General features: G+C 44.9%; 1 protein-coding gene and 1 non-coding gene across 8 annotated transcripts in view; both read left to right on the top strand.

Annotated features, from left to right (window-relative positions):
* The first annotated feature begins 676 nt into the window (after window positions 1-676).
* TRNAE-UUC (transfer RNA glutamic acid (anticodon UUC)) lies at window positions 677-749 on the top strand. The gene has a single exon. It is a non-coding gene; the product is annotated as a tRNA-Glu (tRNA).
* Window positions 750-6,755: 6,006 nt separating this feature from the next.
* ANKRD44 (ankyrin repeat domain 44) overlaps window positions 6,756-24,707 on the top strand; it is a 323,674-nt gene continuing 305,722 nt past the window's right edge. For 4 of the 7 annotated variants that reach the window (XM_067026492.1, XM_067026494.1, XM_067026491.1 and 1 more), the window contains exon 1: window positions 6,756-6,995. In XM_067026492.1, the coding sequence (XP_066882593.1) occupies window positions 6,969-6,995 (27 nt within the window). In that variant the 5' untranslated portion in view covers window positions 6,756-6,968. The remainder of the gene's footprint in view (window positions 6,996-24,707) is intronic. The other 3 variants (XM_067026493.1, XM_059054291.2, XM_059054289.2) reach the window with 1 other exon arrangement.

Here is a 24,707-nt window from a genome sequence, read left to right as displayed (position 1 = left end):
CGGAGCCTGTGCTCCGCAACGGGAGAGGCCACAACAGTGAGAGGCCCGCATACCGCAAAAAAAAAAAAAAAAAAGATAGTAGCCTTCCATTAACTTTTACTATAGGACACGGAAGTGCTAAGAGGTATCACAGAAAATCAAGAATGCACTCCTTTTGGCCCTATGGTCTTCCCTGTCCCCACTGTGAAGCAGCAAAGCCAATTTCCTCTTGGCAATTGGAACCAATCACCCCAGCCAGGACAGCAACCCCTTCTTCATCTGCTTTTTTTCTATAGTATGAGGAGCCCAAAGTGTCCAGGTACCACCTCAACCTCAACCTCAATGGAACCATAGTTGTGATTCCTGGTGCAAATATTCCTCTGTTGGGAAGTAAAATCTCCAAACCACCAGGGCTCAAAGTTACAGGAACTGGAAACAGAAATTGTGTGAGTGGATTATTGGGTATAGTGATGAGAGGAACCACTTTCACTTTCCCCACCCCTTGATTCTTGAACCTGTGTATTTTGAAAGAAACAGTATTATATATTGGCACATATACTGCATCCTATACGAGGGAACTTCAATTTTTAACATGTTATTTCCTAACTGGCACCAGAACTCAGTAGGCTATTCCATCATCCTTCCAGGAGCTTCTGGCTGATGGGGCATATGATAAGACTAGCAGATTCCAGGGAATTCCCTGGCGGTCCAGTGGTTAGGACTCCGCACTTTCACTGCTGAGGACCCAGGTTCAATCCCTGGTCAGGGAACTAAGATCCCATAAGCCGTACAGTGTGGCACCCCCACCCCCAAATTCCATTTGCACGAGTCCATTGCTGCATTTCTTTTGCTATGAGATGAGTTCCCTGGAAAGAAGTAATATGTAGAATATCATAACAGTGAGTAAGGTATAATGAGTTCATGGTTGGTAATAATATCAGAAATATTCTGGGCATAGAAAGCCAATCCATATCCAAAATATGTGTTTATTCCAGTAAGACGAATAGCTGTCCCTTCCATGATGGAAGGGGTCCAGTATAATCAATCAATCTGTTACTAGGTGACTGGCTATTTTCTCCTGGAAATAGTGCCATACTGGAACTCAACGGGTGGTCTCTGACGTTGGTAGATATGAACCTTACTGTGGGGAAGCCCATGTTCTCAAGCCCATGCATATCCTTCGCTCCTGACTCTGTAGCTACTTTGTGCAAGCACTGCAGTAGGTGGAAGAAGAGGCCAACTCCATCAGATGTGTCATCCCCCTGATTTTGAAAGCCTTCTCTGAGTGGGTGCCCTTTGGTGTACACAAATATCCTCACACTTTGTGCCCACTCTGAGAAGTGCATCCATATACCTTTTCCCTAGACCTCCTTGTCATCAATCTCCCAATCTTTTCTTTCCAAGTTATGGACCATTCAGGAAAACCATCAGCTATTGCCCATGAATGAGTGTAGGTCTATACCTCTGGCCATCTCTCGATCCAGACAAAGTAGACACCCAATGCACTGCAGGACATTCTTTGTGCTGAGAGAATTTCCCTTCAGTACTACCATCAGGGGCATTCCTCATGGGAGTTCTAATGCTAGAACAGACCACTTCCAGCTTGTGCCAGTATATTGAGGAGAACTGTATGTAAACCAGTTAACTGATTGAAGATGAGGAGGCAATATACCAGGAGTAAGAATCAAAGGAATCTAAGTCACTGGCTAAGGCAACTTGTGCTTTCTGGACCTGCTCAAGCTGTCTCTTACATACCACTTCCATTTGATGAGAGATTGCTCTTGTGCACGCCCAACCTTATGGGCTGATGGGTCAGATAACATCCAGTTCATAATGGGCGGCTGAGGTTGCATAGTCACTTGATGTCTCATGGCCAGTCATTCAAATTCAGTAGCAAGCTAGGTACAGTTTCTCAAATGGAGAATTGTTATCTGCAGAAGAGGGCATGGCTTTGCTGTGAAACTAAAGAAAGCTGCATTGTGGGTCTTCTATTCGAGTTTGCCAGAGGCAGATGTATATATATATATTTGCCACAGACATTTCAAGTGTCATGGGATTCCTCTGGATCATAAGGTCCTGCTACAGAGGACCTTCTTTTTCTTTACTCCTGATAAAAAATGCCAGCCTTGGGCTTCCCTGGTGGCGCAGTGGTTGAGAATCTGCCTGCCGATGCAGGAGACACGGGTTCGTGCCCTGGTCCGGGAAGATCCCACATGCCGCGGAGCAACTAAGCCCGTGAGCCATGGCCGCTGAGCCTGCGCGTCCGGAGCCTGTGCTCCGCAACGGGAGAGGCCACAACAGTGAGAGGCCCGCATACCGCAAAAAAAAAAAAAAAAAAAAAAAAAAAAGTCTAAAGTATCTGTTACTTCCTGTTTATTAGGTCTAATCAGCTTGATGAATCTAACATAGTGATCAAGATCTCTGCAGACTAGATTATGACAGAGAGCAAAGGAGTTTATATCCCACAGACAAGACCATAAAGGTATGCTGCTGGCCTCGCCACATAAAAGAAAACAGCTTTAGTGCAAATTGGAATAGATGAAGATAGCACCTATAGAATTGCAGTTGCAACTGGCATTACCATCTGATTAAGTTCATAACAGTTCATAATTATTCTCAAAAATCTACCTGCCTCTAGAGAGGCCAAACAGGTGTGTTCAAAGTGGGAAGTGATAGTATCACCACTTTTGCATCATCCACATCTTTTATGGTGGTCCTAATTTCTATATCTCTCCAGGGCTATGGTATTGCTTTTGGTTTTCTATCCTGGTAGCAAGAGGAAATTTCCAGAGGCTTCCACTTGGCCCTTCCTACTACAACAGCCTTCACTTTGTAGGTCAGAGAAATAATGTGGTGATTCTGCCAGTAACTGAGCATGTCAATTCTAATTATATATTCAAGAAGTAGGGCAATAACCACAGGGTGGGTCTGCAAACCTACTGGATCCATGGTGATATATACTTGGGTGAAAACTCCATTTACCATCTGACTACCATAAGGCTGCACTTTGGTGGACCCAGTGATATTTTTGGATCCTCAGGAATTAACATTAATTCAGAAACAGTATCAAATTATCCTTGAAATATATGGGTACTTCCTTTTTCCCAGTGTATGGTCACCCTAATAAATGGTATCAGGTTCCCCTGGGGAAGGCTTGGATGAAGATTTGTAGTATATATTTATGGCAGTGCTGCAAGATTTTTCTTCCAGGGGACCAGCTACCCTTTCAATCAAGGTCTCTGTGTCTGTGAACTGGCTGAGGTATGGAAACTGGATGAGAAGAATGATTTCATTTGATGGCTCAAGTCAGGTTTCAGGCAGCAGACCTAGAGTTTTGCTTGTTAAAGAGATCAAAGAGGGCTTCCCTGGTGGTGCAGTGGTTGAGAGTCCGCCTGCCGATGCAGGGGACACAGGTTCATGCCCCGGTCCGGGAAGGTCCCACATGCCGCTGATCGGCTGGGCCCGTGAGCCATGGCCGCTGAGCCTGCGCGTCTGGAGCCGGTGCTCCGCAACCGGAGACGCCACAAAGGTGAGAGGCCCGCGTACCGCAAAAAAAAAAAAAAAAAAAAAAAAAAGAGATCAAAGAATATTTCAGAAGTCTCTCCATATATTTCATTCCTGTGGCCACCTAGGGCATTACCAAATATCCCTGTAGGTCAAGACCTTTGAGTACCACTTTGTCCCTGCTACCCAGTATAGTAAGTGTCTGCCTGGTCCCTGCCAGTTAAGTGCCGCCACTTGGCCTTTGACATCCCAGGATACCACTCTCGCAGAAATCAGGGAGTCGTCTCAATGGAAGCATCTCCCACCATCATATCCTGTTACCACAGAGCTTTTCTGGTGCTCCCCTTACTAATGTATTTTTCTTTTAAAAAAATTTTTATTTATTTATTTTTGGCTGCGTTGGGTCTTCATTGCTGCACGCGGGCTTTCTCTAGTTGCAGCGAGCGGGGGGCTACCCTTGGTTGTGGTGCGCGGGCTTCTCATTGCAGTGGCTTCTCTTGTTGCGGAGCACGGGCTCTAGGCACGCAGGCTTCAGTAGTTGTGGCACGCAGGCTCAGTAGTTGTAGCTCGTGGGCTCTAGAGTGTAGGCTTAATAGTTGTGGCACACGGGCTTAGTTGCTCCGTGGCATCTGGGATCTTCCCAGACCAGGGCTTGAACCTGTGTCCCTTGCATTGGCAGGCGGATTCTTAGCCACTGCGCCACCAGGGAAGTCCCACTAATGTACTTTTTCAATGCCTTACTATAGGGGTTTGTAGTTTGGGGATGGGTATACAGTATGCCTGATAAAATCACTCCAACAGTCCCGTCTCCATAAACCTTTGGATTTTTTTTCTCTACATTGTACCAGGGACATTCTGTCATCTCCATCTCATCAAATACAGACCACCACTGAGTCTGAGTTTCTTTAACCAATGAAGCAAACTGCTGGAGTCACTTTCAATTCATGAGCTCACACATTAAATCCAGACTTTCTGGTAAATGCACCCATATCAGTAAATTTAGCTTAATCTTCCACTCTTTATTTTGTTTGGAACTTGACCAGGAACTATTCAACCTTTCACAAAATCATGTCACCAATGACAGCACCAATGTTGATATGTGAGTTGCTAATAAAACATTCAAGTTGGATTGCATTTGTAGTTCTCCCATTCACAATGGTTCTACATACAGGTTCAAGCATCTTACTAGTTGTCTTCCAATAGAGTTGTGCTATATCATTTACTTATTGAAATACACATTAATTAGAAATTGCTTCCCTTTTATTTTTCCTTTATTATACAATTAGGACATTATATTGATCTGGAGGGAAATTTGTACAGGTGGGTAATATTACCTATGAATTTCATTTCATAGTAATGAGTGTTAAAAATACTAGTTATAAAAGGGTATGATTGGTCTGAAAGGGTTGAGAACTGCTTGCTCCTCCTTTCAAACCAGGTCCCAAGAACTTACCTGTAGGGCTGCCCATGATGAAGCAAAGTGGATCTTGAGTACATCTGCCAAATCAAGTCATATGTTATCACTCTTCTGAAAGACAGCTATATTTAGGTAGAGAAGTCAATGTCCTGTTCAGTTACTTACAAAGCTATGCAGGATAATATTAATAAATAGACATACCAACAACAGCGCTGAAGAACTGCTTCATAGATGCAACAAAAGCAAACTATTTTGTGTTTGAGGGAGGCCTTGGAGTGAAATTTTTTTTGTCTCTGTGCATCACTGAGGATAGTGGAGTGGAAGCCAGGAGAATGCTCTCTTGGTTCCCCTTGCCTGTGTGACTGAATCCCAAGCCCATGGTTAGATAATAAATGGGAGGATACTAAGCAAAAGCTACCATCCCTCCTCTCCTTTCTCACAGAGACTCTTTGGGGAGGCTCTGAGAGTGGGGAGGAAGAGTCCACATTTGGTTTGTGAATGAAGGGTAGATACTGTGGTTTTGGTTTGCCGTTCAACTGTAGGTTTGTTCCATGGCATGCCAGGGGCACGTGGGGCTGCCTGGGAGCATCGCCCCATACACTTGCCCACTTAACCCTTTCTCCTGAAGAATCTCAACTCTTGTCACTTTCTCAGGGAAGCCCATCCTCACCTACCAGTCTGGCCTGATTCCTCTGTCATGGATTCCTTTACAAGTATTTTTTTTCCCCCTGTGATCCCTTATCTCATTCTGTAATTACATTCATTAGTGATGACGATTTATGTCAGAGACCTCCTAAGACTAGGTATCTTGGATGTTTATGCTCCCCTTTACATACTGTGCCTAGCCAGTATCTGGTACAAAGTCGGCACTCAGTACATGGTTGTTGAATGAATAAGCGTTTGCTTCAGATTCCACAAGTATTAACACTTTACTCTGATTATGACTATTACCGTTGTGTGTGTATCCCACGCTGTTTGACAGCTGGGTCTTCTATCTGTTGAAGAGCATATGGTAACTGGATTTTGTAGAAATGAATGAGTCAGAACCGGTGGAAATCCTCAAAAGCCCAATTAATGCGGTAATTGAAGATCTCTTTTCTTCTCTGGTAACTCCGCTCCACCTCCTTCCTCCCCAAATCAACACCCAAAGTTTGAATTTAACGATGGGGTTCTGCGCGTGTCCAACTGGGAGGTAGCTGGAGAACAAGATGCAAGGGCCAGAACCCTTGTCCCCACCCTCCAAATGTTTGACAAACACTAGCTAAAGAATTAGCGTCGGGGCCTCCCTGTATTACACAAAGAGAGCATCAGCATAGTGGCCCCTGGCCCAGGTGGGATACGTTGAAGTGCTGCGAAGTCTGATTCCGGATTAGGGGAAGGCCTGTGATCCAATCTCCAGGGTTAAAGTTGGCTGCGTGTGAGTGCAGCCTTTCTTGCCCCTCGGGGTGTGTCCACAGGGCTTGCTCGTCAGGTTGTGTTTGTGGGTGTTTGTGTGAGACAGGGCGAGGGTGGGGGGGGTCACGATCAGCCCCCCGGGAGAGGAGCCTCTAACCGTGCACGCCCTGGGTGGGGGCAGCGGGGGCGGCCGCAGGTCCTGGTCCCGCTCACCCCTGTGCAGAGTGCAGGTGCGGAAGCAGGCGGCAGTCCGGCCCCACCGCGGCGCGCCGTGGGCGGGGGCGGCGTGCCGGGGGCGGGCGGGGGCGGGCGCGGGCGGGCGCCGAGGGCCGCGGGCTGCGAGGCGCGGGCGCGGGCGGCAGGAGGCAGCGTCGGCCCAGGCGTCGAGGCGGCGAGCGAGGCAGCGCGCGGTGATGTCAGTGGCGGCCCGGCTGGCAGCAGCCGGTACTTCCTGTATAAAGGCGGGCGGGCTCGGCTGCAAACCCTACTAGCCAGTGTCAGCCTCTCGGCGGGAGGAGGAGGAGGCGACGGAGGAGGAGCAGGGGGAGGGCTGTCAAATTCGGGAGCCAGATTTTTTTCCTTTCCCCTGGCAGTCCCTTCCGCTTCCCCGGCTCCTGGCGTGACATTTGCGGGCCGGGGACCTGTATGTGTGTGCGCGCCAAGGAGCGGAAGAATGGCAGTGCTCAAACTCACCGACCAGGTAGGGGGCGGCGGCGCCGGCGCGCGGGGCGGCGCGGAGCCGTGGCGGGGGGATGGGGGCGCGGCGCGGAGTGTGCCAGCGAGCTGTTTACTCGCGGCGAAGGGGAGGAGTGTGTGCGGCCGCCGGCTGCTCCGAAAGCCGGCGGCTGCAGTTCTCCTCCCCGGCTCGGTCCCCGCCCTGGGCCGTCGGAACTGCGCGCTCGGCTCAGCGGCCGGGGCGCCCCGGGGGCTGGGGAAGGGGCGGCGGAGCTCCCGCTGGCGTGCGGAGGTGCGCGGGAGTGCGTTGTCCGCGGGCCCGGGCTGGGCAGGGGGAGGGGAGGCTCGAGGTGCTCCTCCGGCTCCTGTGGCGTTGCGCAGCGTGGGCTCCACCAGCCCGGGTGGGACGAGGGGAGGCTGGTCCGCGCCGCCGGGAGGAGGACCGTGGATGGAGAGGGAGAAGGGATGGCAGGCTGGGACAAGCCAAGAGACCCCCAGCCAAGCCGGAGACCGGCTCATACCGCGGCTCTCGTGTGGTCGGGCTGTCTTCACCCTTTTGACATGACATCCTGATTTCCTCTTTAGTGGCCCAGAGGCTGTGTGTGCGTGGTGCGCGATGGGGGCCCCTGGCGCGGCTCTCCCAAGAGGAGTGAAGTCCGGCCCGGGGCTCCACTCACAGACGGTGGGCTACCGCACAAGGTAGCTCTGGAGTCCTTTGCTCGGAAAGGTGGGGCTATTTGCTGGCTTGGTTGACAGTCCTCACTGCAGGTCTGTGGAATGGAAACACCCTACCTTTGCGGACTCCGCTGCTCTGAGGGCATTGACACTCACAGGCGCCCAACCAAGTTACATGACAAAACTCTGCAGCTCGTCCTACGAAAAAAGGAAACAGCTTGCTTTTTTTTCTTCTGCCATTTATTCATGGATAGTGAAATGAACATTGTTTTGCGGTCCTGGTAGGCGGCAAGGCAGTCTTGACTTTGACACACACGGTCAAACATGCCAGTCCTTGGTGTTAAGCATCTCATACTTGTACAGTGGGTTGCGCCTTGTGCCTCGCTGTCCTCAGTATCCAGCCAGAACTTCCTGCGACTTAAATGCAGTCAGTCACCACGATAATTTTTCTCCTGCCTTTAGATTCAAAGTTTTGCTTTGCTTTTCATAAGTATTTTCAGGCTTTTTAAATTTTCTTTTTTGTGTGGGGGAGGGATCACTGAATTAAAATTCACGTTATCGTTAAATTTAGCAGGGGGAGCAGCTGGTAATCGTGATGAATCTACTTGTTCGCATTGGTTCCAGAGCATTGAAGAGTGCTTGTAAGTTGATACTAGTTTAGGCTTCCCCTCAACCTTTCCGTCACATACTTGACAACTGTTAGACATTTGCTTGTTTTAAATCTTCCAAGTTTAGTCTGCCTTGGTCTTGTTACCTTTGCCAGTGCAAGTTACTATATTTCTCTGTTATTGCCTAAATCTTCATCTTCAAAGTACAAAAAATGCTTCTAATAGGCGTTGTCATTTTCACATACACAAAGGAATTTCACATAGAATTTTAGAGCTGGAAGGAATGCCAAAGATGATCTTCACCCAGATCCTTGATTTTTTAAATGAAGAAACTGAGGTATAGAGAAGGGAAGCATGTCTTCCTCAAGGACCCAGCTGTTGACATGTAGAGATGCACTCCTGGCTCCTGCCTTCCCAGTTCCTGTGCTTTCTTCTAGGGGTTAAGACACCTCCCTCCATCTTGTCATTGGATGTGTTGAAAGGCTGACAAGAAGGCATCCTCCCCTCAATCAGATCAACACTAGTGAAAAGTGTACTTGGTCTTAGAAAGAAAGGAAGTTATTCTCCAGGACTTATCACAGTAGGACTTTTAAAGACAGTTTCTCTCTCTCTTTTTTTTTTTTGCGGTACGCGGGCCTCTCACTGCAGTGGCCTCTCCCGTTGTGGAGCATGGGCTCCGGACGCGCAGGCCCAGCGGCCATGGCTCACGGGCCCAGCCGCTGTGCGGCACGCGGGATCCTCCTGGACCGGGGCACGATCACGCGTCCCGTGCATCGGTAGGCGGACTCCCAACCACTGCGCCACCAGGGAAGCCCGATAGTTTATCTTTGAAAGTGTTTCTGAATACATCCCAACCCTTCCCCCAACAAACTAGTATTACTGTGGGGGGAAAGAAAGAGTTGTATAACGTTCATTTGGTTCCATTTACCGATGCATAAAGGGAAACTAAGGAGTTCTAAGATTCAAGAGCATCTAAAAATTGCCAGCCTATCTTGGGGCAAAACTGGAGGGAGGTTGGGTGAGGAGGTGGACTGGGTGCGGTGGAGTGGTGAACAGTGACGGTTTCTGCGAGACTTTAGGTCCAGGAAGTGTGTGGTCTTTCTCGCCTTAGATAGTCTTACCTTTCAGTTTGAAACTAAATTCTTAGAAGCTAGTTCTTAAACTCACCAGAGGCTTAAAAACCCTTTGCTTAAACTCTTGTTGCAGGAGCTTTGCTTCACCTTTGGGGGTAGGGAGCCACCTGCTTTGAATCTGGGCCTTAGAGTTTGTAGAAGAGTGCCTAGGTCTCCACTCAGCTGTTTGTAAAGCAGTCACTTGTTAATTCCCTCTCATCTGTTTAACACCCTATTTGCAAGGTGGATCTTATTTTTGCCAGGGTTCTTGGATTTTTAGTTTGAGGACACATTCTTGCTGTTGATAACTTGAATCACTAGTTGTTTGTTTTATTATTTTGGTTTTTGTTTGTTTTTTTGAGTTTTGTTATTTTTAAAGTGAGGTAACATTGATTTGGAACATCACGTAAGTCTCACGTGTACGTGAAAGCAGGTGACGTTTCCGGTCCCGCTGAAGCTGGGTGCAGGAGCTTGCTGGCGATGACGGTCTACACCTCAACAGTCAGTCCTGTGCTGACATCTCCATCATGCAAGAGGAGGAAAATGCCTTTTCCTAACTCTGTTTTGGGAGAGTAGAAAGAAAGGGGGAAGGGAGAGGCAAGTGTGTGTGTGTGGTTTTTTTTTTTTTTTTTTTTTTTACTATGAAAGGAACTGGGAGCTATTGCTGTAAACAAACTTCGTTCGCGTTGAGTACTTCTGCATTTTTTTTTTTTTTTTTTTTTTTTTTTTGTGCGGTATGCAGGTCTCTCACTGTTGTGGCCTCTCCCGTTGCGGAGCGCAGGTTCCGGACGCGCAGGCTCAGCGGCCATGGCTCATGGGACCAGCCGCTCCGCGGCATGTGGGATTTTCCCGCACCGGGGCACGAACCCGTGTCCCCTGCATTGGCAGGGGAACTTTCAACCACTGCGCCACCAAGGAAGCCCGAGTATTTCTGCATTTTAACTGTCTCTTCTGTTTTCCCCTTCACAAAACACACATCAATTTCCTTGCAGCGTTAGGGGGACCAGTCTTCCTGGTTTGCCAAGGACTGAGGGGTTTTCTAGGATGTGGGACTTTTGGTGCTAAAACCAGGACATCCTAGGCAAATCAGGTCAAGTTGATCACCCTATACACAGCACACACTCACCTATGTAATTAACATTAATAATGTAATTATTTCCTCATAGATGGACGTTGGGAAGTTTATTTATATCTTTGATAAAGTGAGGTAATTTTAAGTTTGGGAAAGAAAATTTCATTGCATCCAAATGTAATACATTTTGTTTCAAGATAGATGTGAAATTCTTTGCAATTTGATTTGATATTGAACTTTGCAGGGCTGCGGGGGGCATTCTTTATGTCATATAGTGAAGGCACTGCAGAGATTTTAAGAGTGTGGTCATATCTTTGGCCCCCCAAAAAAGTTTTTCAAAGTTCTGAAGCAGAATGGTAAGTGCTATTGGACCTTTGAAATATTCACTCTTCTTCCTGAATTTGCTAGTGACAGCGGAATGCCATCTCCATCTCGAGGGCTGCCAGGAGAGAAACTCTTGTTGCAGGGGGCCCTTTTTGGAGCTTCCTGCCTCGAGGCCTTTTGGTTTGGTGTCCTCTTGCCAAGTCCTATAGCTCACACTTGAGTCACCCACCTCCTTGCCAAAGGCAGTGGCTGGCAGCCGTGGCCGTGGCAAGAAACTAGAAATCCTGTAACTTTGAAAGAAGCATTTCTAGCCCATAGTGTGGGGTCTTGGGACACGTTACATATTTTACTGGGCTGCCCTTGTCCTTCTGGGGCTCCCGGCAGCACTGGGCTTACGGCAAACTGTGTCCAGCTCTGACTTCAGCAGAGAAGAAGGGAAAATAAAGGCTTTATTCTTCGGACCCTTCTCTGGTTGTCTTGGGATGCAGTCACGTGGTTTGCGGAGGGCACTTGAGGACTGGTGTTTCATGGCAGAGACCTAATAATGGCTTACATTATTGTGATCTTATTGTATGCTGGGCCCTTGCCATGAATCATCTGTCTTAATCCTCACAGCCATGCTAGGAGGTGGGTGGTTGTGTGATTCTTACTTTACAGATGAGAAAACAGGAATAAAGAGGCTAATTTGACTTGTTCGAGGTCACACACCCAGTAAGGGATGGAGTGCAGTGTCCTACTCTGGCAGTCTAATTGCACAGGTGGGGCTCTAACCACAGAGCTATACGTATGATAGTTGAAAGGGCAGTGCACTGTAGGACTCACAGATACCTGCTCTTATTTACCCGGAAGGCTTCGGGTGAGCCACACTCCTGAATTTCTCCTGGCTTGGGGGCCAGAACCAGGTCTGGCAGAGTCAGGAGCTGCTCTGAGGCCTCTGCTCCTGCCAGACTGGTGCCTGGCTTATACCATTTGCCTTTCACCTCCCTACTCTGGAGAATGATGTGTTGGTTGGTAGCTTGGTGATTTTTTTCTTGGTCATTAACAAATAAACTGTGGTCATTGTAGAAAAATCAGAAAGCTCGATAAGCAAAAACAGTTAAAACCATCTGAAGTCTCTATACTCAGAGAGAGCTACTCTTGACAGCTTGATATATTTCCTTCTAGCTTCTGTCTAGGTAGCCAGGTAAGAATTTTAAACATTCCACATGATGATATTGGTATCTTTCTCTTGAGCATCAAGGTAATACCTATGACGTCTAGACCAATGGGTTTTCCAAATAAACTGAATTTATGCCTCTAAATAAACAACTGGCTGCTTTAGTGTAAATCCAGCAGTGGTACACAAGGTCTAGCCCTGGATTGATTGAAAATTTTTTTTTAAGGTTTCAACTTTTACTTATTTTCTTCTAAACAGAGAGTAAATATAAACTCAAAAAGGCACACTTGTTTGTGCCAGAAATAGGCCTGAAACATTCTTTAAAAAGATTTCTATTTCAGCAATATAATGTGAATTAAAAAATTTTTTATTGGAGTATAGTTGATTTACCGGGTTGTGTTACAAGCAATTATTTATTTAAATTTATTTTTGGCTGCATTGGGTCTTTGTTGCATGCGGGCTTTCTCTAGTTGCGGCGAGCAGGGGCTACTCTTTGTTGCAGCGCGCAGGCTTCTCATTATGGTGGCTGCTCTTTGTTGCAGTAACACGGGCTCTAGGTGCGTGGGCTTCAGTAGTTGTGGCACTCGGGCTCAACAGTTGTGGCTCGTGGGCTCTAGAGCATAGGCTCAGTAGTTGTGGCACATGGGCTTAGTTGCTCCATGGCATGTGGGGTCTTCCCGGACCAGGTCTCGAACCTGTGTCCCCTGCATTGGCAGGCAGATTCTTAACCACTGCGCCACCAGGGAAGTCCATTGTGAATTTTTATAGGCGAAACTATAACATGAAATAATTTAAAAATAGGCAGGGGCTACAGAGATCTGATAATCCTGTGGTTTCCAAAATTGCATAAGCTATGGCTCTCCTTTTTGTTTTTTTTTCCCAAGGAAAGTTCCGTATTGAAGCTCAATATATAAAAGTGGTTGGTGACAGTAGTGGTTCCTGAGGCCCTTTCAAAGATGATTTGGGCTTAGTATTATTTGAAAGTGTCTTGCAAAACTACTGGTGACTGGGTCAGTGGTTCTTTTCCTGACACACTGTGTACTCAAAAAACAAATAAACATTTATAAGTGTTTGTAGGTGATTAGTAGTTACATAGAATTTGGATGACCATATCATGTTAATCCAAACTGGGACACCTTTGAGGATGATAGGGGTACAATTAAATATCACGTTGAGGAAACAGGTGTCAGTCAGGACTGTCCCAGTTAAACCTGGACACAAGGTCACACCACAAACTATGTTTGCTCACTTCATTATTGAAGTGACAGTAATAGTGAACTAGTTTGGCTAGTAGACTCGTCACTCTCTTTCCGGTCAGATTTACACGGGAGCTGGTATGATGAAGACTGTCTTATGACCTTATGCAAGGCCTGAGTTGGAAATTGGCTTCTTTCTCACACATCAGCTCTGACCAGTTGGTCAGGGGTTGCAGGAGCAATATGTCAGAAGCACTGTGGCTCTTGCAGCCAGAGATGGGGGAAAATGTGATGATTGATAATCAATGTTTGCTGGGGGTATAAGATAAAGGAGAGGTAGCATATATTGTGCCTTAGCCAACCCTTGGCCAGTCAGATTACCCTCTGTGGGCCTCAGGCTCCTCTTTTTAAAATGAAGAGGTTGGACTGGGCGCCTTTCCAGTGCCTGGGCTCCACTCCCTCCCTCTGTGACTTACCCCTGCATGGGTGTAGTGGCTGAGGAGGGTGTGTTTGCAGATGAGCTCTAACTGAGCTCCCCAGGTAACGAAGTCAAACAGTTAATTTCTGGCTCCAGGAGAGAGTTTTAACCGACTTCAGTAATTCAGGAACTGATTCCTGCCCTGTCCCCCACTTTCATTTTATAGATAACCCAAGATTATCTAAGATTCTTCATTTGATAGATTATCCATTTTATTGATTATTCCTTTACTACCCTTTTGCCAACATCATCTTTACCCTCTGCTCTGCCATAGGAAAGTTAGTAGAGCGGGTATTTTCTCTTATCAATGTTGATGCTATTGAAAGAGTTGGTCGCCCAAGAGGTTGAAATGAATGATTCATGACTCTAATTTTTTATGATGATATTCATAACTTTTAAGGATCCTTTCACTTGTCTCTCCTTTTGAAAACTGAAAATTTGTCTAGTACTCTATTAATTGGGCCAAGCAAAGAAAAGAAGCATGTAGCCCATCTTTGGGCCATTTCAGACTTTACTAAGCCAATGTTTGCTTGTATTTCTTGGTTTTCATTTGTCTCTCATCCCCTCAAACACACCCTCATGAGTCATAAGCACCCCCATGTAACTTTCTAAAGTATCTTCAATGCCAGGAGGCCATTTTGCCCCAAGGGAGCCCCCCACCCCGACCCCAACCAACTCCTTCTAAAATTAGAGGTGTGCAGAAACATCTGAGGCCTAGACACACAACATTTAATCACAGTTCTAACCTGTTTCTAAAGATTTCCATGTTAAATTGCTTTAGTTTTGCTTTCACTTATTTTTAAAATAACACTTGATTGGGAATCCGAAGATCCGGATTCTACTCATGGTTCTTTTTCTAATAGTTGTGTAGCTTTGGGCAGGTCCTGGCCTTAGTTTCTGTGTGAAATGGGAGTGGGTGGGTGGAGAGTCCTCTAAATTCTTTCAGCATTCTAACGTTCGAAGAGAGCACCCCAGGTATTTCAATGTCAACCTCTTCTCAACTCTTGGAATCTGGTTTCAAAAAGTATCTGCCTTCCATGAACTTCTGATTTTCCCTCCAGCACCCACAGTTCTGCCTGAGTCAGGGGTCCTTTCCCCCAAAATGCCATCTTCTAGTGTCTCCAGGAGCTTGGTTTTGGGGACACAGAACCCCGGGGGCTTTTCTCAGTGTGGCCTTTTGAGACTCGCTTGAGCATCTCGCAGGTCAAGGGAAGCAAACTTTCAGACCGCACGTTGGTCTGTTGAGAGCTGTGGTGAGCTGGGGCCTGCTGTAGCCTTTCTCAGAGGGGCTGCTGTAGCAAACAGCCTGGGTTCTCTCCTTAATCCTGTTTCATTGAACTCCACAATAATATCTGGGTCTAACAAGTCTGTTTCCCAACCATTGGCCCCAGATATTGGGTGCAGTGGACCCAAAGACCATAAGCTTTCACAAGGAGGGATTTCTTGCATGAGATCAACATGTGTAGATACACTCAGTCTGTGGAGGAAACTTGTTTTGGTATCTAAGACTGGCAGAATGAAGAAGAAGAAGGAAGTGAGCACAGGACAAGTGTCACAGCAGAAAGCCAGGCAGAAATTCAGCTCAACTGATACAAACCCGCCAACCAATTTTTGTTAAACAATGGCCTCCTAAAGAGGAGGCGTGGGGCACCTCTCCTCCAGGGGTGAACTTACTTATTTTGAGAAAGAAAATATTAGAATATTTCTTTAAAAAATACCTTAAAAATTTTGTTTGTTTGTGTGTACTTTTTTTTTTTTTTTTTTTTTTTTTTTTTTTAACATCTTTATTGGAGTATAATTGTTTTACAATAGTGTGTTAGTTTTCCCTCTACAACAAACTAAATCAGTTATACATACACTGTTTGTGTGTACTTTTAATATATATTATATGCTAGTACTATAAAACCCTCTTAGCTCTACTTTCCACTTTGGTCCACCTTGGCCAAACCACAACTTAGATTATTGCAGTGGCCTTCTCACTGGTCTTCCCCATCCAGCCTTGGCCCCTGCACTCTATTCAACATAGCTATCAGGGTGATGGCTCTCAGATCAGGTAGCTAACATCATACAGTGGTACCCCGGGCCCTGTCCACCCAGTCCTGCCACTCACCTGTTCAGCGTGTCTCTTCCAGCCTCTCCCTGGCTCCTTGGCTCCAACACAGCGGCCTCTTCACTATTCAGTGGATGTGCCAGGTACACTTCTGCCTCAGGCCCCGAGCTTCCTGTGAAGCTCTTCCCCAGGTATCTGCATGGTCCACCCTCACCTCTTTCAGATCTTTGCTTGAATATTACCTTCTCAGTGAATTCTTTTCTGGCCGCTCTAGTTAAAATGCCCACTCCACACACTTCTTGCCACTGTTTCTTTCTTTTCTCCATGGTACGTATCCTTTATACTTTATGTTATATATATATAATATATATTATATACATATTTTTTAAAATAAGAACTTATGTGTAGGAGAGCCACAAGTAACAGGGCAAAGACATACATTTTTTTCATTTCCTTCTGTATCTTCAGCACTTAGAGCAGTGTAAGGCGCATAGTGAATGCTCAGTAAATATTTGTTAAGTGAATGAAATAAATATGTATGTATGTGTATATATTTGTATGTGTTCAAATGTTTTTACTTATGAGGTGCTCATAGAAAAAAATTTGGAAGAACTTCTGTAAACAGAGCTTCTATCTGTACACTGGGATATTGAGTTTCCATTCAAACAAAATTCAGAGGAAATTTTTGGCCCCATCAGAACATAAAAGATCACTTTTGGTCTTTTTTTTTCCCCCGGTTGTTTCCTCTCTTTTTAAATTGGGATGGAGATGGGTTAACATTGTATTTCGTTCTTAGCAAGTTCCATTTCTTTACAGGGGAAGTATCAGGGTGACACTAGGAAAAGGGACCCTAAGTATGTAGGGAAGGGACACTCACACCCATGGCAAAGTGGATCTTCTATGTATTCAAGCAATCAAGGAGTGTTTAATGAACTCCATCTCCATGGCAGTGACTCAGCTGGAGTCATCTACTCCCGCTCTTTCCACAAAGCATAAGAACAGGTAAGACTAGGTGCAATAAAAGAGAGACCAGAAAGATAATTGGTAATAAGGAGACAAGATAATACTCATGTGATTTGGTCCTAACACTTTATGTGATTTGGTCCTAACAACGTATCTGTGAAGGAGTGGCTATTATTCTGTTTTACAGATGATGAAAATGAGAGCTGAGAGATTAAGTAATTATTCAGGGTCACATGACTCTGGGGTTCACATCTGGGCAAGCTTGGCTCCAAGGTGCACATTCTTAGCCATTGTGCTTCTGGCCTCCTGACATAGGTGTAGCATCACAAGAGACCCTTTTCCCTGTGGAGGTCATGGTCTTGTTAGAGATGACTGTGAATGCCTTGTATGTGGAAGGCACACCTCAAATCTTTATTGAATACATGTGATATATGAAACAGCTCTCAAACCAGCTATAGCGCAGGTTTAGACTGTATTTTGGGGTACTGATTAGGGACTACAGGAGTCCAGAGATGGGCAGAGATATTAAGAAAGGCTTCAGGGAGCTGGAGGGAGCCCAACTGGTCCTTGAGGAAAGGAATGATTTAGGCAGCAGATGGGAGTGGAAGGTTTCCCAGATGAGTGACGTGCCATGTACCTGTCGGGTTAACCTGAGGACTGTGAATTTACTGAAGCATAGGGTTCATGCTAGGAAGGCAGAAGAGCAAAAGGAAGAAATAGTTAACATGCAAACTTGGTACGAGAGGTGTTTGTATGTTAACAAGTCTTTCTCACTTGAGTTCTTCTGATAGGTACTACGTGACCTCTCCTGGAGACCTAAATTAATGAGTTTGTATCTGGACAGAACTCATTATTCCCATTTGTTGTTTAGGCATGAATTTTTTTTTTTTTTTTTTTTTTTTTTTTTGAGGTACGCGGGCCTCTCACTGTTGTGGCCTCTCCCGTTGCGGAGCACAGGCTCCGGACGCGCAGGCTCAGCGGCCATGGCTCACGGGCCCAGCCGCTCCACTGCATGTGGGATCTTCCCGGACCGGAGCACGAACCCGTGTCCCCTGCATCGGCAGGCAGACTCTCAACCACTGCGCCACCAGGGAAGCCCACGCATGAACTTTTAAAAACTAACATGTACCCCACCTTGTTCCAAAAAGTACTAAAGCATAAGGTAAGGTGTTACCTATGGGTTCTTCTGTCTCCATGACAACCTTTGCTTGAATAGAATGTTGCATATATTACTTGTCATGGCAGCATTTTGTGGACAAACATGTATCCTGGAGTAGCATGGACTTCATTGAAAGAGGCTGGATGGTCTTCATGGTGCAGGACATTGGTGGAAAAATGTAGTAGGTCTAGAGATGGCCTGTTTTTAACCTAACATTTTTTAAATTTAAAAAAGTACTTAAAGGGCTTCCCTGGTGGCGCAGTGGTTGGGAGTCCGCCTGCCAATGCAGGGGATACGGGTTCGTGCCCCGGTCCGGGAGGATCCCACATGCCGCGGAGCGGCTGGGCCCGTGAGCCATGGCCGCTGGGCCTGCGCATCCGGAGCCTGTGCCCCGCAACGGGAGAGGCCACAACAGTGAGAGGCCCGCATACCACAAAAAAAAAAAAAAAAAAAAAAAAAGTACTTAAAAAAATAGAGACTGTGGGGATTCTACAATAACGAGATTCCATTTCTTTAAAAAAAAAAAATTGCGGGCTTCCCTGGTGGCGCCGTGGTTGAGAGTCCGCCTGCCGATGCAGGGGACACGGGTTCGTGCCCCGGTCCGGGAAGATCCCACATGCCACGGAGCGGCTGGGCGCGTGAGCCATGGCCGCTGAGCCTGCGCGTCCGGAGCCTGTGATCTGCAACGGGAGAGGCCACAACAATGAGAGGCCCGCGTACCGCAAAATAAATAAATAAATAAATAAATGCAAGGAAAAAAAAGATGGAGGGGAAATATATAGATTAAATGAGAATTAAGACTAATTGGATTCTGATGCAAACAAACTTAACACACTTCTGAGAGACAGCTGGAGAAATTTGGATACTGACTGGCTATTTGGTGACTTAAAGTATGAATATAGTATTGTGATTATGTTTAAAAAGAGAATCCTTATCTTACAAAACAAAAAAAACCCCATGAAACCTTAGCATTTGCCCAGGGCACTTAAATATTTTAGTTGACTCACTCTTTTTTGGAAACTGTTTCTCTTTCTTTTTACTTCTTCCTGCTCCTTTTGTTCTCCTCCAAGCCCTTCACTCTCACTTGATAGAATATCTTCAGTAGAGTTTTTAGAATCCTTTTTGATTGATTGTCAGAAAAGCACACAATTCTGCTAGTTCTGTTGCCTAAAGGAATATACTTCTGAATTAGTTGTGAGGTTCACCCACCTATTGACTTAGTCTAAGTGGCACTCATGACTCCAGTCAGATATTTGAGTGTCTGCCTTAAAAATCACATCTTGTGTGTGTAAGGAAGACCTGGATTTGGCTGTCCTTGTAAAATATTTCAGGGTGACGTTTTTCCAGGGGAATTCAGATATTAGAGTTGCCAAAAAGTCATTTTGTTATATTAACTTTTTAACCCTGTTTCTATCTAACCCGGGTAGTTTTTAAAAACAGCAAGCAGTTATAAGGTCTTAATTTTAATGACCCTGCCTCCTCCCCTCTCTTCTTACCTGAACAGGAAGTGGGTGTTGGTCGTTGCCCCAGGGATTTCAGTGTTGCTTTACGCATGCTGAAATATCTTCATTTATTCCTACAAGTGTGAAAATCTTTCCATATTCTTCTTAATGGAGTCCAGATTTCAGAATAGACTGTAAGCTTGAGAATTGGCCAACTGCAACTTGAGTAAATGATAGTGTCATAAGTTATTTAGAAGCCAAGTGAATAGGGTTTTAGGTGCCTTGGAGCCTCAGTACAATTATGTCTTGGGGCCTCTGAGGCGAGTGCAACATTTAGTTGCTAATGCTCCATTTCTTAGCAGCCAAGAAGGAACAATCGTGTTTTGAGAAGCTCTGCTCTTTAGCAAAGAGTCTTATGTCAGGGTTCTAGGGTACTCTATTACTGTATTCGTAATGTTTTAAAATATTGTGGCATCTCAATGAACAGTTTCCAAAAATATTACATGGGAGTGGCATAGTTAAGAGAGCACTGAATTGATGTCTGGAGATCTAGGCTATAAGCACATCTCTTCTCCTAACTATCTGTGTCATTCTTCCTGTGACACAACTTTTCTCGATTATAAAATGGGTATAATAATAACTTACTTAATGGGAAAGTTGTGATAATCAACTGGGAAAAGTCTTTGTCCAGCAAGTGGCTCATGGTAGGAACTCAATAAATAGTATTTGAATCTCTAGTTGGTTCCTCATTTGTCAAATTAAAGAGACTAGCTCTGGGCCTCCCTGGTGGCCCAGTGGTTGAGAATCCGCCTGCCGATGCAGGGGACATGGGTTCGTGCCCCGGTCCGGGAGGATCTCCCATGCCGCGGAGCGGCTGGGCCCGTGAGATATGGCCGCTGAGCCTACGCGTCCGGAGCCTGTGCTCTGCAGCGGGAGAGGCCGCAACAGTGAGAGGCCCGCATACCGCAAAAAAAAAAAAGAAAAAAAAAAAAAGATACTAGCTCTCTAGGATTAATTTCAGCTCTATAAGAATATGATTTTAATTATGTTTTAAGTTTATGACCATTTGTCTGGTCTTCCTTCTCTCTAACTTAAACAACATTGGTAGAGAGTGTGTGTTTGTTTTATTTTTGTGTGAAATTTCCATCTGTAGGTTTGAATTGTAGCATTTTGGTCCCCTTACAACTTTAGGAGGTGTATTTTTCTTTCATTTCATTTTAAACAAATCAATTGACTTAGTTTATTTGACTGAAGAATCTTATGTTTAGATAGGCGAATAACTGTGCAGCTGAAAAAATTCTGAGGCATTTGCAGTCATTCTTGATTTAAGGTGTCAAAAAGAACTGAAAATTACTTATAAGAATGCCATTTCCTCTTTGCAGAAGTATATAATGGTGTCTTTTTGAGGAAGTAAGAACAAACTAGTTGATAGAGCAATCTCGATTAAAAAAAAGCATGGTGTAATTTCTGAAAAACATTGGTGTAAAACTTCAAGCCTTGAATGAATACATAACAGGATAGAAAACCCTAAATTTCTCTGAAAAAAATGTGGTTGAAAAAGTCAGATGACAGATCCTGTGTAGAAAGTCAATTTAATTTAGAGTCGTTTTTCTCTTAAAACTACAGAATGCTATTTAGAGAGGAGGTAAGTTAAACACCATTGGATACATGTGTGTATATTAATTTTAAAGTGTATTTCAGTTTGAGTTTATACCCAGTGAGTTTATACCCAGTTTGAGTTTATGCCCAGTGTAGGGCAAAATAAAAAGGGTCACGGGAAAATGAAAATAAGAATTGGTACCAAAAAAAAAGAAAAAGAGTAGATTATAGAAAGAAAAATAGGAGAGAAACATTTTAAAAAAAGAAGGAAGGAAGGAGGAATGGGAGGGAGGCTGAGCATGTTGCCTTCTCAGGTGAATGTTGGAGATACTGTTGAATGTAGCCTGAGTTGGTCGTCCCTGCTCTCTCTGTTCTTTGAAATAATTTGTAACAACAATCTCTGCTCTTCAGCCACCTTGACCCTTATTTCTTGGAGTTCTAGAATCAGAGTAACCAAAGTGGAGGTTGTTACTTAGGCTGCAGAAGAAATGAGCAGAGCTGTGTACCCAGAAGAGTGGAAAGAATCAGGCTGATAGGTATCTGGCTCATCCTTTGGGTCCTTGCTGCTGATATAGAACCCTCAGAATCGGTGCAGTGGCCGGCAGATGATAAATTGTTTTTTTTTTTTTTTTTTTTTTTTTAAAGAAGATGTTGGGGGTAGGAATTTATTAATTAATTTATTTATTTTTGCTGCATTGGGTCTTCGTTTCTGTGCGAGGGCTTTCTCTAGTTGTGGCAAGCGGGGGCCACTCTTCATCACGGTGCGCGGGCCTCTCACTATCGCGGCCTCTCTTGTTGCGGAGCACAGGCTCCAGACGCGCAGGCTCAGCAGTTGTGGCTCACAGGCCCAGTTGCTCCGTGGCATGCGGGATCTTCCCAGACCAGTGCTCGAACCCACGTCCCCTGCATTGGCAGGTGGATTCTCAACCACTGCGCCACCAGGGAAGCCCGCTAAATTATTTTACATAGTGGGCAGGCAGATACTGAAGGCTCCTATGACTGGTGACTAGTTTCCTGTGATGTCTCTGGTGTTAAGCACCCACGGCCCGTCCATGTGAATTGAACTCAAGGACATTTCTTCATCACTGCCATCACCTTTTCAATGATCCTTTCCAGAGATCTAATTCTCAACGCCATTTCTCCCATGAATTGGCCGGGAGACCCTGGCAGTCATCACACCTCTCTGGGCCTCAGTTTTCTCTAAGTGATGAGGACGTTGGCTTAGGTGAGCCGGCTGCCACTCCACGCTTCTATGACCTTGACCCAGAGGCTGGCAGACCACTCGCTGTGCACAGGTCAGATCCAGCCTGCCACCTGTTTACATGGCCTGTGAGCCAAGAATAGTTTTTACATTTTTAAATGGTTGAAAGAGATCAAAAGAATAATATTTTGACACACATAAAAATTATATGACATTCAAATTTCAGTGTCCATAAATAAAACAGAACATGGCCTCCCTTATTTGTTTATGTACTGTCTGTGGCTGCTTTCGGGCCCTGAGAGCAGAGAGGAGTCCTTGTGACAGAACCTATATGGCCCGCAACGTTGAAAATATTTACTATCTGGCTTTTTGCAGAAAGTGTGCCATCCCCTGCTCTAACCTGAGCACACACTTGGGACCGTACTCTTCAGAAATTGAGTGCTGCCTTCTTACAGCCTTAGTATTACCTAAACTGAACTTTGATCTAGACTTAATTAGATTAAGATGGGAGAGTCTTGCCTTCATTATTTTCTCCAGGAGAAAGTAGAAGCTTAGTTAGCTTTCTTGGTATGCTTTTAATTAAAAAAAAATCCTCTTTAAAACAGTATTTTGTTTGTACTCAGACTTTTTTTTTCCTCCCTCTAGGAATCACTGTAGAAAAGGAAGCCATAAGTTTATATTTTAAATCATTTGCCTTTTAAACTGGATTTTTAAACTCCAGATGTGGACTCAGAAACAGTTAAAATGTACTTTTGATGCTCTCAAAGAGCTGAGACGGGAGAGGAGAGCTTTACCAGTTTTATATATATATATGTTTTTCTTTTTTTAAAAAAATCTTTATTGGAGTATAATTGCTTTAAATGGTGTGTTAGTTTCTGCTTTATAACAAAGTGAATCAGCTATACATATACATATATCCCCATATCTCCTCCCTCTTGTGTCTCCCTCCCTACCCCACCCCTCTAGGTGGTCACAAAGCACCGAGCTGATCTCCCTGTGCTATGTTTACCGCTTATATTTGAGAGTGAAACAGAAATCTTAAGATTTTCTATTTCCCATTGTGTGCTGAAAATGCTATTTTTAGTTTCTTTGAGTAGGGACTCCAGATTAATGTGGGGATGAAAATGGTTTTAGTTTTTATGGAAAGCCAATTTAAACAGTTAAATACATTGAAAAGATACACTTAATTATTATACATGGAAATCATAAACTTAAGAAATAAATATCAATCATATCTACTTATCTAATGTTTCTCCTTATTCTAGGAAGTTCTCTCTGAAGCTAAGTCTGGTAATTTCTGTGTGAGTTATGAGTTTGGGTGAGTGTGTGCGTGTGTGTGTGTGTGGTTTCCAGTGTTCATGTCATTATAATTGTAAAGAGGATTTGCCTCCCACTCTTGAGCTTCCAGGGTCATGTGAGTTATTCTAAAACTCCTCCTAGGCCGGGAGTTCCTTTTGATCTTGGGAGAAGATGGGTACCTTGAACTGGTTAGTGACCAGTAGAAGGGCGGTCAATCAACACGTCATCTTTCTTCTAAAAGTTAGCTTCGTTTTTCTCTTCTGAGCCTACAGAGAGAAAGAATTAAGACTGAGGGGACTTGCTGATAAAGAAGATTTGTAAAGAAGTTCTTGTAGTGTATAACTTTAGAAAACATTGACAGGGACTTCGTACCTAAAGTACCTGAAGACCTCCAGCATTTTCTGAACAATATTATAAATCCTCTGGGGGAGACAGGAGGCGAACACGAGAATCCCCATTTTTCAGAGGGAGAAACCGAGGCCAGAGGCTGTTCCTGGGCTTGCTGACTCTCAGTCGGGCTAGAGCTCTTGTTTTTCCTCTGGCTCAGTCTGAGGTGCATTTCATTTGCCTGTCCTGTTCTTAAACAGCACTTGTAAAAAACATGTGTTATTTCTACAGTTATATTTAGGATACAGCTTGAAACACTGCATAAACACCCCAGGATAGAATACTGAAGTCTGCTGCCTGGTAATTATTATGTGGTTCTAGTGTCATGTTGTCTGTGTTATCCAGATTAGAACTGGATCACCCAGTTTTAAATTGGTCTAGAAGAGGGAGCCCCTTGTGTACAGGGCCGAAAGGATATTGCCTCATGGTTTCCCTTTGGGTTAAGAACTTTGTGATATACAGAAGGCCGTGGAACTTCATCCTTGTTTGAAAACACTCGTAACTGGGAAAAGTGCTGAAATACTAAGGCTTTCCCACGCCCTGACCCCCAGAATACCTCCACAGTGTGCTTTGTTTTCTTTTTTCGAATTTCCTGAGAAGTATCTGAAATTGCCATCTGAAGGGAATGTTTGTCACAGAACTGCTTAATCTCTAGATGTGTCTAAATGCAGATGTAGTTAACGAGTACTTTCATTTTCCTTCTTACGTGGACAGGGGCGAGTTTCTTGGTTGAGCCTCTCACTTCTGGTTTTAAGCCATGTTTAGCTCCTTGATTAGTGTGTGGCTTGGGAAGGTGGGAGCTAAGCCGTTTGTTTACTCTTCACTTCGGTGGGGAAAGTGTTTGCACGCCCACTTTTTAGTATGCAGGGCTCTGGTGAACCTGATAGTAGGTTATCAGTAACTACTAACGGAATGAATGAATGATCCAGTGCCAGTTTCTGCTGCTGTGTTTTCTCCTTCCCCACCATCCTTCCCAGTTCCTTAATATTTACTTTCTTTCCTCTTCCTGAAATCAA

Source organism: Kogia breviceps, chromosome 2 (assembly GCF_026419965.1).
Source record: "Kogia breviceps isolate mKogBre1 chromosome 2, mKogBre1 haplotype 1, whole genome shotgun sequence".
Taxonomy (NCBI): Eukaryota; Metazoa; Chordata; class Mammalia; order Artiodactyla; family Physeteridae; genus Kogia; species Kogia breviceps.
The sequence above is the reverse complement of the archived record's forward strand: the minus strand, read 5'-3'. Positions and strand labels throughout refer to the sequence as shown.